Genomic DNA, 13,925 nt, shown 5'->3' with positions numbered 1-13,925 from the left:
AAGGGCAACATCAGCACGTCTAACTGTCTAAACCTGAAGGATCAGAAGGATTGTGGATCAGAAGCTCCTGAGTTTGCCTTCAGATGCCCTTGCACTTTTCACCACACCAGAGCGAGCCATGCTCTTGAGTGTGTGTGTCATTTACACTGAACCCCTAGATTTGAAAATGTATATTTATTTATTGCAATACAATACTATACTTTTGATTAACTCTGCTGTCTCTGTCTAAAAACATGCAGTTTTAGTTGTTTGAGACACTCTGGATGACTGTGTTGGCGTTTGTTTTCTCACAACTTTTTTCCTGCAGAATCTTAAGGACTCAAACCTGAGGCAGGTAGCAGAGGACAGGAAAAACCACAGCCTTGAGCTTGTGGAGAAGGCCACTTCACTGCAAAATAAGCTGGAAGACGGTAGGAACACACACACACACACACACACACACACACACACACACACACACACACACACACACACACACACACACACACACACCTGAGGTCACCTCACACACACACCTGAGAGAAAGTCTCAGGAAAAAACAACATCTGCAAATAGTATACTTGGCCTACAAACCTGATTTACATTTACATTTACAGTTTAGTACTTAGTGAGCAGTATTGTTGCACTGTGGTATTGCAAAGGTATTCAATGTGCCCAAATTGTGATCCAACTGGACGATTTGTTTTTAATGACAGTTGTGAAGCCCAGGCTTGACAACATTACTGGCCGTTTGGAGGACGCCGAGGACAAGAAGAAGATGCTGCAGGATGATCTGGATAAGATACAGCAGAACCTAAACATGACTGGAGGTAAACATGGAGGCATTCGCTCTCAGTGTCCGCCCAGCACATCCACTTTCCCTCATTCCCTTCAGAACACACTCACCAAGTCATGTATGGATGCAAAATTATAGTCATTTCAGAAAGACACACACACACACGCCCACGCGCACACACACACACACACACACACACACACACACACACACACATATACACACACACACATATATACACACACACACACACAGACAGACAGACACACGCACACACACACACACAGACACACGCACACACACACACACACATGCACACACGGACACACACACACACACACGCACAAAAGCAATCATGCACCTACATGGGTGGACAAGATAGTGAATCCTGTGTGTTTTGACTGTTCTAGATAACACGTCGGACATTATAAACGCAGCTAAGAGTGCGGTCGAACAGGCCAACAACACTGTGGCCGAGGTGTACGGCACGCTGAGGCCAATCACGGAGCAGCTGGAGAAGTGGCAGGACCAGTACGGGGACGCCAACAGCACCACCGATGACATCAATAATGCCCTGATGGAGGCCAACAATTCTAGTGTGTTTCCTCTCTCTCTCTGTGTGTGTGTGTGTGTGTGTGTGTGTGTGTGTTATACTATATACATAATTACGTATATTTTTATATTTTCTAAATCTGTAGTTTGTGTGTACCTTTTGTAATTCTGTGATGGGTTGCATGAGTGCATGATTTAACCATGGTTCACTGTATTTTGTGTGTGTGTGTGTGTGTGTGTGTGTGTGTGTGTGTGTAGTGAGCGCTCTGGGAGAAACCATCCCCCTGCTGATGAAGAAACTAAACCGCCTGGAGAACCACTCAGCCCAAATGCCCAACATCTCCGAGAACATTATGCGCATCCGCCAGCTCATCGCCCAGGCCCGCAAGGCTGCCAGCAAGGTAGCCCTCACAACACCAACACAAGTCTGCTAGAGTGACCGCATGCACATCCCACCTATCTTTAGGCCAGGTGCAGGAGGACAAAGGAAACTATCTGATGAAACAAAACAGAATGTCCGCACCCAAAATGTAGCTCCCAAAATGTAATTAAAAGAAACCGCAATGTTTCAACCTGACAGCATCTTTTTCAAAATTGTAATGTTGCTGTTTCTTTTTTCTTTTTTCATTTTGGGAGCTACTCTGGTGTGCAGACATTCTCTTTTGTTTTAGCAACACCACAGCTGAAGCACAATAACAATAATAACAACAAGAAGATATTTTATATAGCACTGCGTCTGGGTACTTAGAGCACTTTACAATGAAGGAGGGGAACCTCGCCTCAACCACCACCAGTGTGTAGCACCTACTCGTTAAAGTCTTCTATGTCATGACCCCCAGAGATGATCCAAAGATTGGAAGAGGTCCTGGTCTCACACACTCTGTTTACCTCTCTGTCACAATAAAATCATATGAAGGCTTGAACTCAGGTGCGTTGTTCCCTTCTCAGGTGAGCGTGTCTGTGAAGTTCAATGGCACGTCTGGTGTGCAGGTGCGCACCCCCAGCAACCTGGCCGATCTGGCAGCCTACACCTCCCTCAAGTTCTACATTACCCTGCCCGAGGACAGCCGCAAGCGCCGACAGGACAGCAACCGGCAGTTTGTGTTCTACCTGGGCAACAAGAATGTAAGTTTGTGTTCTACCTAAGTTTGTGTGTGTGTGTGTGTGTGTGTGTGTGGCGCATGCATATATGCACAGACCATAATGACTTCTCTGTGCACTTGTCTTTGTACTTGTAGTCCAGCAAAGAGTTCTTAGCCATGACCCTGGAGGGCAAGCAGTTGCGTTGGCTCTACAACGTGGGGGGAGAGACAGCTGAATTGACCACTCAAGAGGACGTCCGATCAGACGGCAAGTTCAACAGCATCTTCCTGGAGAGGTGAGACACATGCTCCACAGTCTTCACCAACTTCACCCACTCTTGTTTCTAAACACATTGCTAAATGTCCTGTTCTTGTTCTTTGTTCTTCAATACTTTCCTCGGTGTGTGTGTGTGTGTGTGTGTGTGTGTGTGTGTGTGTGTGTGTGTGTGTGTGTGCATGTGTGCATGTGTGTATGTGTGTGTGTGCATGTGTGTATGTGTATGTGTGTTTGTCCATAGAATCTTGCAGTACGGACACATGGCCATGATATTTGATGACAAGGAGAGGCGAGAGGTGAAGCACAGTGTTGAGGCCAAAGGAGACAGTGGCCTGCTCAACCTGATGACCGAGGACACCGTCTTTTACGTAGGAGGTTACCCTGACACCTTCAAGGTATTGTGTGTGTGTGTGTGTGTGTCTGTGTGTGTATTTGTGTGTGTGTGTGTGTGTGTGTGTGTGTGTGTGTGTGTGTGTGTGTGTGTGTGTGTGTGTGTGTGTGTTATATCTGTATGTGTGAGTTTGTGTGTTTCGGTACATATATCTGAACATTTCTTCTAGAGCGTGCTGTGCTATTGGAATGGTTGAGGTTGACAGCTTGCATGTATGTGCGTGCGTTTCCCCTTTTTCAGCCTCCTGTCCAGTTGGAGCTGCCCGGCTTTAAGGGCTGCATCGAGCTGGAGAGCCTCAATGAAGAGATACTCAGTCTGTACAACTTTGAGCAGACCTTCCAACTCAACACCACGGAGGTCAAACCCTGCGCTAGGTGAGTCATGTGTGGGTCAACAAGGCACTTTCATGAAAGATGTAAAGTAAATGCAGTTTTATTTTTTTTTAATTGCTGTAATATGAGCATACGTGTGTGTGTGCTAGATAATGTAGTAACCTCCAGTTCTTCTGCGCTCTAACAGAGAGAAGACGCAGACAAACCAGCTGTCGTTGAGTGGTGCGGTCTACTTCGACGGCAGCGGCTACGCCGAGGTCACCTTCAATGGCGAAGCCTCTACGCTGCGCTTTGAGCAGGAGGTCCGGCTCCTCTCTTACAATGGCATCGTGTTGCTGTTGCAGAACGAGGTTAGAGATCTGCCGACACATCCACCCCACCATTTGATCATGCACAGACCTGACTGAGAATAAGATGACTTACGTTCCATTAATCCTGTCTTTGACTCTTTTCTCTCTCTCTCTCTCTCTCTCCCCCTCTCTCCCTCTCTGTCTCTCAGGGGAAGTTCCTGTGTTTGGCTGTGCAAAACGGTATCCTGGAACTCTACTATGATTTCGAGGGCAACCAAATGGAGCCAACAAAGGCACCTACCTCCGGCGAGAAAGTCAGCGATGCTGAACAAAAAACTGTGAGTGCCGCACACACACCAGCTGACATTGCTCAGCCTTGACATGGCAAATGAGGTTTTTCATGGGTTACATGTAATGCTTTTTTTATCCTGCCACCTGGTAGTGAAGGGACGCCACAAACATTGTTGTCTGTTTGATATTAATATTTCAATTGTGTAGCTATTTCAACTACTTGTAACTACGTAACTGTTTGCAGCCTACACAACCTGCACTGTTAGGCCTACCACTCCATAGGTTGAAACATATGACATTGTGAAGTAGGTTAAAAACCTCAATATGATGTGTTATCTCATGGGCTCACTGGTCTCCTTCGAGTTTGACTGTGCCTCAGTCCTAGTCAAGCTTTCAGAGATGGTTGTCATCGTTTGGTAAGTTTGGGCTGGCGTCGACAGGCTCGAGAATGCTTCCTCGTACTCTGCACTCACCGTGTGCGCGCATGTGTTTGTCTGTGTGCACCAGGTCGAGGTGATCATTGTTCACAAAGTCAAGCGCATCATCGTGAGATATCAGAGGCTTACCTTGTTCCAAGTCCAATTGCCAACTGACCCCCCCAAGTTCACTGGGGTCTACTACCTGGGAGGAGTTCCTGAAGACAAGATGCCAGAAAGGTGAGCAATGGGGGTCGGGATACCAGCCATCAATCATGCTATGCATTTCTGAGCCTTTCACACACAATGTTAGGTGGCCTTAATTACTAGCGTTCCTTCCATCCTACATGTCAGGCAATCTAGAGCATTTGCTAATGCTTATCACCAAATACAAAAAAAGGTCCTTTCTCTGTATGAGATCATTTTCACTATTTGTGTGTCTGTGTGTGTGTGTGTGTGTGTGCATGTGTCCGTGTTCATGACTGTGTGTGTATTTGCAGCCTGAAGTCAATGTTCCCAAAGCAAACTGGATCACTGGGCGAACAGCGAACTGGATCGCTGGGCTCCATCAAGGGCTGCTTCAGGGGCATAAAGGCCATGACCTATCATGTGGACCTGAAGAGGATGAAGAGCACTGGCCTGAGCTATGGCTGCCCCGACGACCTGCTGGTGAGCATGAACACGCTCACGCACGCACGCACACACACACATGCACACGCATACATACACTCACTCACACTCACACACACACACACTCCCCCCATTTATTACTGTTTATTAGAGAGCTCTTCATAATGCAAGTAGAACGCTCCATTGATTTGAATGGGATTTCCCAAAGTTCTACCGGTCATTATTTTCATCTAAGGACCTCCAAATAATGCCCGCTGTCAATGGCAACAGAGTTTCATTCAAAAGTGAAGGCAGACGGTTGATCAGCTATGTTCTAAAGAACGTTTGATTCAAGTTCAGCGTATGTTGCGAACTATTTGTTTCTCAGAAAAAGCCACAACGAAACGGTAACAAATAAATGTAAAAGAGACATATCGTGGAGTTTATTTTTTCGTTTTGGCAAGTAGCCGTATAATAAGTGGGATAATGTATAGAACGCTGGTCATTATTGGGAAAATACTGTAAGTCCCTTCAGGGCAAAGCAAGTCCGGTTCGCCCTGTTGGGACTTACTTTATCCTTTACTTGTTGCACTTAGTCATCCTGCCTCTCCCATTTTCACTCATCCCCTTTCTTCTCTCCCCTTTCTCCTCTCCTCTCTCTTCTTTCTCCTCTTCTCCTCTCCTCTCTCTTGTTCTCTGCTACCCCATTCTTTTCTCTCTCTCTCTCTCTCTCCTCCCCCTCTCTGCTCTCCCTCTTTCCTGTCTGTCCCTCTTCTTTGTCCAGGTGGTGCGCGAGGCTCACTTCACCGGCCAGAGTTACCTCAACATGAAGATGGACAAGGCCCCAGCGCTCAGGGACAGCTTCTATGCTGGAGTGGGCTTCCGCACGGGTCAGAAGGAGGGCCTCATGTTCCACCACCAGGCTCCGGTAGGACACTTCATCTAAGCACCAGGACTGCACTGCAGTACCTGGGCTGAGCATCACTGGAGTCATGTCCTCTCTAAAAGGAGTTTTATGCCCCTCACTCACTGCTACACTTGCGATATATGGTTGCCTGTTTGTTCTGAAAAATTGAACTAAGGTTATAATTATTTGTGTAAATGTGTGTAAAATTTTGCCCTCATAGTTGTGGTAAGAAGATGGAAGTTTAGAAGGAACCTTAGACGTTTTTCAGAATATTTTAAATATCCACCTATGTATGCACCAGTTAACCATGGGTTGTGTGTGTGTCTCTGTGTGTGTGTGTGTGTGTGTGTGTGTGTGTGTGTGTGTGTGTGTGTTCAACAGGATGGAGTGTGCCAAATGTTCCTGGACAAAGGCCATGTGGTGGTCAGAGCAGGAAATAGTCAAGTTAAGAGCCAGAAGCCCTACAATGACGACAACAGCCACTATGTGGCTTTATACAGCAACACCAATGGGTAAAGTCTGTTAGTCACTTACAAACACCTACGGCACCTTAATACTTACAAACACTTAGGCCACTGCACCATATATATTCAGAATTGAACATAGTGTTGATGGCAGTGCAAGCATATGTTGACCATGTCAGCACCAATTGATTTTGTTGTAAAGTTTGGTAAATACTGTACACAGTATGTTCACACTAGCTTGGGTTTATGAGATGAGCAAGTGGCTGTCTAAGTAGTGATTAAGGATTAGCATGAATATACACAGGCTAAAGGATGGTCTGTGCCATTGTTGTTTTACATTGCACTGTACTGAGCTGATGGTTGTGTGGCATTCGTAGGATCCGTGTTTATCTGGATGATGTTCTGGAGGGTGAGGCTGTGTCAGACAAAGGCAATCGCATGGCACAGGAGAACGTGGGCACACTCTACCTGGGTGGCACAGAGATAAAAGATGGCGTTGCCAACCTCACCGGCTGCTTGAGCAACATCTTTGTCAAGAGGTGAGACAGTGATGACTAGTAGTGAGTATGGGCATGAAAGATGGAACAACTGAATGGGTTGGTACAAAATGCAGGAGAACTGGGTTGACTGGACTGCGCTAAGGACAGTGTGGACTGTTTGGATGTAAGGGAAAATCTTGATGTTGAACATGGATATATACTCTTTTGATCCTGTGAGGGAAATTTGGTCTCTGCATTTATCCCAATCCGTGAAACACACACAGCACACAGTGTACACACAGTGAGGTGAAGTACACACTAATCCCGGCGCAGTGAGCTGCCTGCATCAATAGTGGCGCTCGGGGAGCAGTGAGGGGTTAGGTGCCTTGCTCAAGGGCACTTCAGCCGTGGCCCACTGGTCGGGGCTCGAACCGGCAACCCTCCGGTTACAAGTCCAGAGTGCTAACCAGTAGGCCACGACTGCCCCAAATGTAGTTTACTCCTTGATAAACCAGAACCTTGATAAAGGCTGTTTGCCGAAACATAGGTCCTTTGTAAATAAAAAGAGTAAAAAAGAGTGTGTGGCTACTCTGTCTTTAATTTGAGTGTCCGGCTTTAAAAGAGTGCATTCCTCCTCACTTCTTCCTGAACATGTAGTTCATGACATGGATTAAAGGAACTGTATGTAAGAAATGTATTTTAATTAATCATAAAATGGCCCTGATATGTCACTAGACATTAAGAAATCATGTTCATTTTAAATACTTATATCACTGACTACAGTAGTCTGGCCAGGATATTGTCATTTAAAAAGTGAAGTTACAGCCCTCAACTGATGTTGTTGTTGTGTTTTGTCATGTCATGTTGTGTTTTGGCCTGATGCGCCACCCTCTACCTATCTACTAATCATGAAGTCAGTAGTGTTTCGGCATCCGGGTTGGCAACCTCAAGTCAGGGGGGGGTGGGATACACCGCTCTACAGTAATTTGAAAGTGATTGCAGTACCAGTTTTGGCCACAATCTTACATATGGTTCCTTTAAGGCACTGTGTCTTAACTCTCTTCACACTCTACACGCACTCAGGGACACTCCAACGCAGATGGTGCTGAACCTGATCCAGTCCACAAATAACGTCAATGTGACCCTGGACTGTCCAGAAGCCTCTCAAGCCCAACAAATCCTGGCCTCTCCACCTCGCCACAAGAACCACAAGGTAAACTGTGGAGGACTTACAGTATGTCACTGAAGCCTGGTTACCATGTCACTTGGTTATCAAAGTAGTCACAGATTTCATGAAGCATGTCTTAAGCCATCCTTACACCAGAAAACTTTGACAAGATTTGGGAAAGATTCTTGAAAGATTGTAATCTTTTGAGTAAAGCTTGAATGGGGGGCATTAGTTAAAAAACTCCAATCTTTCAAGAATCTTTCCCAAATCTTGTCAAAGTCTTTTGATGTATGGGTAGCATTATTTGTATTTTGTTGTCTCTGCTAATGTGTGTGTGTGTGTGTGTGTGTGTGTGTGTGTGTGTGTGTGTGTGTGTGTGTGGGGAAACACAAGAAGCCAGCGAGTGGGTCTAATGGTCAGCCTGCTCGTGCGTCGTGCCAGGCGGAGCTGTTCGCCCAGGAGCCCAAAGCCCTGCACTTCAGCGGTTCCTTCAACAGCCGCCTGGGCTACTACTCCCTCCCCCCAGCCTTAAGCAAGCAGTAAGTCAACACCACCTCAACAACCACTAGCCTTCCTCTGAAGAGGAACTTGGCATTCTCTTGAAAATGTCCATTTATCTTTGCCAGTCTTGCTTGTCTTTGGCACAGCTGATTGTCAAATGAAATTGATTCCACAGAGCTCATATATCAATGGGGGTGCGTGTAAACTCCTCCGATGGCATGATCCTCTATGCTGGATCAGAGAAGGGGGATGCTCTAGCTGTCAGCGACGGCCGACTGCAACTCCACGTCTTCGGCAAGAGGAAGGCCAGCATCACCAGCAACAAGAAGTACAATGACGGTCAGTGGCATGAGGTGAGTTTTTCAGGGGGTTTGGAAGAAAATAAGAGTATATATTATAAGAGTCTTATAGAAGAAAAGCATCTCATTTAGCGTGGTGATGTCAAGGACAATAGCCACAAGCATAGCGTAAGGGCATGTGGAGCTAACTTTTGCATAGAACTTTTAATGTGTACAGTGCATAATGTGTGACATATGATAGTTATGTTAGCATTGGAGATATGAGTATGTCTTGTATTTCAGGTCATAATTAAAAAAGAGGGAGACCAAGTACGTCTGATAGTAGATGGCATTGACACCAACAGCAAGAAGGTGTCAGGAGGGAGCGCCTTCAGAGGTCCTCTTTACATCGGAGGTCTCCCTGCGGACCTCCTCCCTCCATCCTCGGTAAGCTACATACGGTTTAATGATCACGTGTCGTAGTGGATCACGTGGAGATATTCCAGGTCCTAAAACTGATGAATACCGTAAAATCATTGCTTGACATGAATTAATTTTCCATTGATAGTATAAAAAGTTCAAATTTAAATAATAAAAATAATGAAGTAATGTAAAAATGTTAATCAGGTTTGGTGTCCAACTGAGCAATGAAAGTGTGAGAGTAGATCTTTGCGGTGCACAAGCAAGTTCTACTGCTCTTACTGTGTATTGTTTGTATGTGTGTGTTTTACGCTGATGACGTGATGTTTTCTCCCTGTAGTACCCGGGGCCTGCAGGCTTCGTAGGCTGTGTAAGGGAGCTGAAGGTGAACGAGCAGGTCCTGGAGAGGCCCAATGAGAGCGTGGGGGTGGTGCCCTGCTATCTGGAGCCCCTGCAGCCAGGAGTCTACTTCTCCACCGAGGGAGGCAGCATGCTCATAGGTCAGCCTCACGACCTCCCCTCCAGGCATTAACCCCTCTAGCCCTCAGCAGTTTCTTACAGACGTCTACCTTAGACCAACATGCACAGCTTACAACACACCCTAACAATTTAGAGCAGTCTGTTAAAACAGGATTTCAGGAATTTATCAGAATTTCCAATAGATTTCTGTTAGATTCCTGTATTATGCATTATTCCTGGCAGGCTTGGAATTTCACCATTCTGGGGGCAAGGCCACTTGGCCTTCAGTTGGGCATATTTGGTAGGGGGCACAAAGGCCACATGTCAGGGCACCAAGGCCAAAGTTAACTATACAGTAGTAGGCTAAAAAATGGTCAAAGTTGTATTTAGCCTATTCACTGCAGTAGACCTGCATCACTGTATGAAACATTACAAAAACATGAAACATGACATATTACATAGAACTGTAAATCATCTGATCATCTAATAATTACAGATATCTAGGCTATATATATAACATTTATTTTATATTTGGCCTGCTATGAAATCATTGTATTGTATGTATTGAACAATTTAAATTTAAGCACAGCTCAGCTTTAAGAAACTCAAATAGCCTAGATGCATGCTTAGCATTTTGCTACTTTCACAAACTCTTAGTCAGCTGTCCTCTGATTTACCAATATCTAGGCTATATTTTTAACATTTATTTTGTATTTGGCCCGTTATGAAATTATGTGGAACAATTTAAACACATTGTAAAACTTAAAGCCCAAATTTGGAGACATCCATGCATGTCAAAATTTACTGCAAATTCAAAACTGGATTACTCTGGAACGGCTAACTGTACAGGGGGCTGCTTTACACCTTTGTGTTCGGTAAGGTCTGCTGTTTATTCTGATTTAATGGGTTGTCATGTGTTAAAAGAAGGGTTCGTGAAGTATTCCACCGAGATGAATGGGTAGGGAGATCATGGACGCAAAACCTTCAGTAGAGTATGATTAAATTTAATTATATTATTTACTTTTCTCGCGAACCGTTCAACACAGCAATTATCGGCTAACATTGTTTAAAAGCTGAGAAAAAGCTCTTTCATGTGATACTTGTGATGTCTGTGTGATGAATAGGCTACTTCGTGAGTAGTTCAACTGAGAAGAATGGGTGAATTTGGACGCACTTTTTTGCGCTGTCACTTTCTCCACTGCGTAAAAGACTAAATTAATTTGCGCTGTGAATGCTAAGATTATTTTGACAGGCCACAGGCTAAATAAAAATCGCTATTAGTAGGGTATAAAGCAGAATATTGAAAGAAGGGGGCACCAAGGCCACCGTGGCCTGTAAACCTATGATTTTCAAAGGGGCTTCACGGCCAACTCAAGGGGCTACGATGGCCATGGCCGTCGTGGCCGCAGTGAAATTCCTACCCTGATTCCTGGTATTATGTATGCTTATTTTTCCAGTCATGATACAGGCACCAAGAATAACAGCACTCTTAATTGTTTTTGCTCTGATGACATTCTAGAGTAACTGAATCACACAGATTCCTCTATCTGTCCGCATGTGTAGATCAGTCCCTGGTGTTGGGCCGTGACTTGGAGATCTTGTTGGAGGTTCGGCCTGTGTCGGATTCTGGGCTCCTGCTCCATGCAGGGGGGTACAAAGGCCAGCAGCTCAGCCTGTACTTGCACCAGCAAGAGGTACACTCACACACACACACACACACACTCACACCATCATAATTAGACAGACACAAATACTTACTGGGCAGCCGTTGCCCACTGGTTAGCGTTTCGGACTTGTAACGGGAGGGTTGCCCGTGCCCTTGAGCAAGGCACCTAACCCCTCACTGCTCCCCGAGCGCCGCTGTTGTTGCAGGCAGCTCACTGCACCGGGATTAGTGTGTGTTTCACCTCACTGTGTGTTCACTGTGTTTCACTAATTCATGGATTGGGATAAATGAAGAGACCAAATTTCCCTCATGGGATCAAAAGAGTATATATACTATACTTACTTACTTAAATACAGACACAAACACCATCATAATTACAGACACAAATACACAAACACCATCATAATTACAGACACAGACACACCTGGAGCCTGTTGTCATCTTCTGCATCTCTCATCTCACCTCTGATGGTAATGTGTAAAGCAGAGCATAGCAGGCTGATAACGTTTTCATGTTTCCATGCAGGTATCAGTGGTGATGAACAGTGGTAATGGCAATTTCTCTGTGTCTCTATCACCTGAGGAGTCACTATGTGATGGCAGGTGGCATAGTATTACAAGTAAGAAACTTTCACAACTTATTACTACTAATGCTTATTGTTTTGCTTGTTCCACTGTCTTTATCATTTGTATAATAAACTATGGTGATATTAACCTACTTGTTCGTTTTCAAGTAACACGTGTAAACAGCTTTGATGCCCAATTCACCAACCGGTCTTGTTTGTGTTTTTTCACGTTAGTTGTGAAGAAGAGTAATGTGATTCAGCTTCATGTGGACACAGCCAGTCAGCATGGTGTAGGACCCAAACAGAAGCGTACGAATGGGGGCCAAAATAAAGTCTACCTGGGCAGTGCTCCTGGTATGGACCTCAGGATGTTTCATTCATTATGAACATGCCTCATTTTTGAGTGTTACTGTCTGATTTACATCAAAATGATTTAAATGTATTATTGCTTCTCAAAATTGTAAATGTAATCACAATCCCAATGCACCTAATGGTGATACCACTTTTTGAGCCACCTTTTAGGAATCATCCACATTGTCATACATAAATTCTCTTCAGAAGTTAATTCCCTTTATTGTTTGTCTGAAGCAAGGTGTTTTATTTGTTATTTCCCCAGATGCAGCCAAAATCCCTGGCCTTCCTCCAACTCTCCCCTCCTTCCATGGCTGTGTGAGAAGAGCCCTGGTGAACCACAGACCTGCCATGCTGTCCAAGCCTCTGGCTGTGTCCGGAGCAGTGGCCACCCAGGGCTGCCCAGCCACGTAGACAGACCCAGCCCCTGCTGTACCACTCCATCTCCAACTCCTCAATCACAGGTGGTGGGCTTACTTATGAGATTAGCTAATTTAAACAGATATTTATATATTTTTTGTTTTATACAAATGTATATTTTTCCCCCACGTTGTTTTATTTTATATTCATGGGTTTTATCAGGTCCCTTTCCACAGGTGTATAAAATCAAGCACCTAGATTATGAATGCAGACGGCATGGTGCTTGATTAATACACCTGTGTAAAGGGACCAGATGAAACTCATGAATACTGGCACTAAGTGCTAAGGAGCATAAGAAATCTGTTTTAAATGTGCTAGTACTGTAAGCCTGAGGGGAGGATCACTTCCTAACACTCATCTGACACAAAGAGGTTTGAATCTGGCACTTCAATTATCATGTGTTATGTATTTTAGATAACTGCACAATTTGTATTCATTATGAAAACTGTACTTTGGGCCACACTTCATTCAAATATCTATTCCCCATATTCATGCCGCGGCCATTGTGTAAACCAAAGGGACGCTACAGGGTACACTGACTAGATCTTTTTGACACCTACTGGTGAATGGATAGGACACAACAATCCTATGGGTTGTGTACCCTGTAGTCTCGTTTTGGTTTACAATGGCCGCCACCTGAATAAGGTGAATTGGCTTAGTGTTTTTAAATTCAACTCCCACCATGCAAGTTATTTCTCAATCATGAAGGCCTGGATTCATGTTGGGTTTCAATAATCAACCGCTTGTTTTGAGTGTATTCAATGCACCATGTACACCACGTGTACACAACGCGCTGGTATGGCCGACTCGGGCTATAAGAAATATGACAAAATGTTTTGTGAAACTGAGAATTCCAAACAAACACCAAGAAGCAACATAGCATTCATGACTACATGAAGACCTTTTTTAAATATAATTATGTTTAAAAGACAATACCATTGGAAATACCTGTGAATGAGAATGTCAAAAGGTAGTTGTATAACATGTTCCCTGCCTCGAGTTTGGCCTAATTGTATTCCATATCTAATTTCACTCTTTTTTTTTATTGATGTCTAAAATTATATAGTTGTATTTTTAATGGTTTTAATAATAAACAGTTCTTTCATAAAACCTTGTATTGATTGTTTTAAATAATTTTTGACAGTTTATAGGACTTTACAATGTGGCATACTACTATAACTGAATATAAAGCCAAGAGAATCTAATGAAATGAATCAAGGCAAAAAAAGCAT

At 44.3% G+C, this 13,925-nt stretch overlaps 1 protein-coding gene across 5 annotated transcripts in view; it reads left to right on the top strand.

Annotated features, from left to right (window-relative positions):
* The window catches only part of lama5 (laminin, alpha 5), a 79,710-nt gene extending 65,907 nt beyond the window's left edge, over positions 1-13,803 (top strand). For 4 of the 5 annotated variants that reach the window (XM_048242263.1, XM_048242262.1, XM_048242259.1 and 1 more), the window contains 24 exons: positions 308-410; positions 696-809; positions 1,186-1,371; positions 1,586-1,728; positions 2,276-2,452; positions 2,566-2,705; positions 2,928-3,081; positions 3,318-3,451; positions 3,597-3,759; positions 3,909-4,037; positions 4,498-4,646; positions 4,907-5,075; positions 5,800-5,943; positions 6,304-6,434; positions 6,764-6,925; positions 7,949-8,078; positions 8,415-8,572; positions 8,710-8,887; positions 9,116-9,259; positions 9,573-9,732; positions 11,255-11,385; positions 11,883-11,976; positions 12,157-12,276; positions 12,539-13,803. In XM_048242263.1, the coding sequence (XP_048098220.1) occupies positions 308-410; positions 696-809; positions 1,186-1,371; positions 1,586-1,728; positions 2,276-2,452; positions 2,566-2,705; positions 2,928-3,081; positions 3,318-3,451; positions 3,597-3,759; positions 3,909-4,037; positions 4,498-4,646; positions 4,907-5,075; positions 5,800-5,943; positions 6,304-6,434; positions 6,764-6,925; positions 7,949-8,078; positions 8,415-8,572; positions 8,710-8,887; positions 9,116-9,259; positions 9,573-9,732; positions 11,255-11,385; positions 11,883-11,976; positions 12,157-12,276; positions 12,539-12,687 (3,462 nt within the window). In that variant the 3' untranslated portion in view covers positions 12,688-13,803. Of the gene's footprint in view, positions 1-307; positions 411-695; positions 810-1,185; positions 1,372-1,585; positions 1,729-2,275; positions 2,453-2,565; positions 2,706-2,927; positions 3,082-3,317; positions 3,452-3,596; positions 3,760-3,908; positions 4,038-4,497; positions 4,647-4,906; positions 5,076-5,799; positions 5,944-6,303; positions 6,435-6,763; positions 6,926-7,948; positions 8,079-8,414; positions 8,573-8,709; positions 8,888-9,115; positions 9,260-9,572; positions 9,733-11,254; positions 11,386-11,882; positions 11,977-12,156; positions 12,277-12,538 lie in introns of those variants that run through there. The other variant, XM_048242264.1, reaches the window with a different exon arrangement.
* The last annotated feature ends 122 nt before the right edge of the window (positions 13,804-13,925 follow it).

The sequence above is a fragment of the Alosa alosa genome, chromosome 4, assembly GCF_017589495.1.
Source record: "Alosa alosa isolate M-15738 ecotype Scorff River chromosome 4, AALO_Geno_1.1, whole genome shotgun sequence".
Lineage (NCBI taxonomy): Eukaryota > Metazoa > Chordata > Actinopteri > Clupeiformes > Clupeidae > Alosa > Alosa alosa.
Note: the sequence above shows the minus strand (reverse complement) of the source record. Positions and strands in the feature narration are given on the sequence as shown.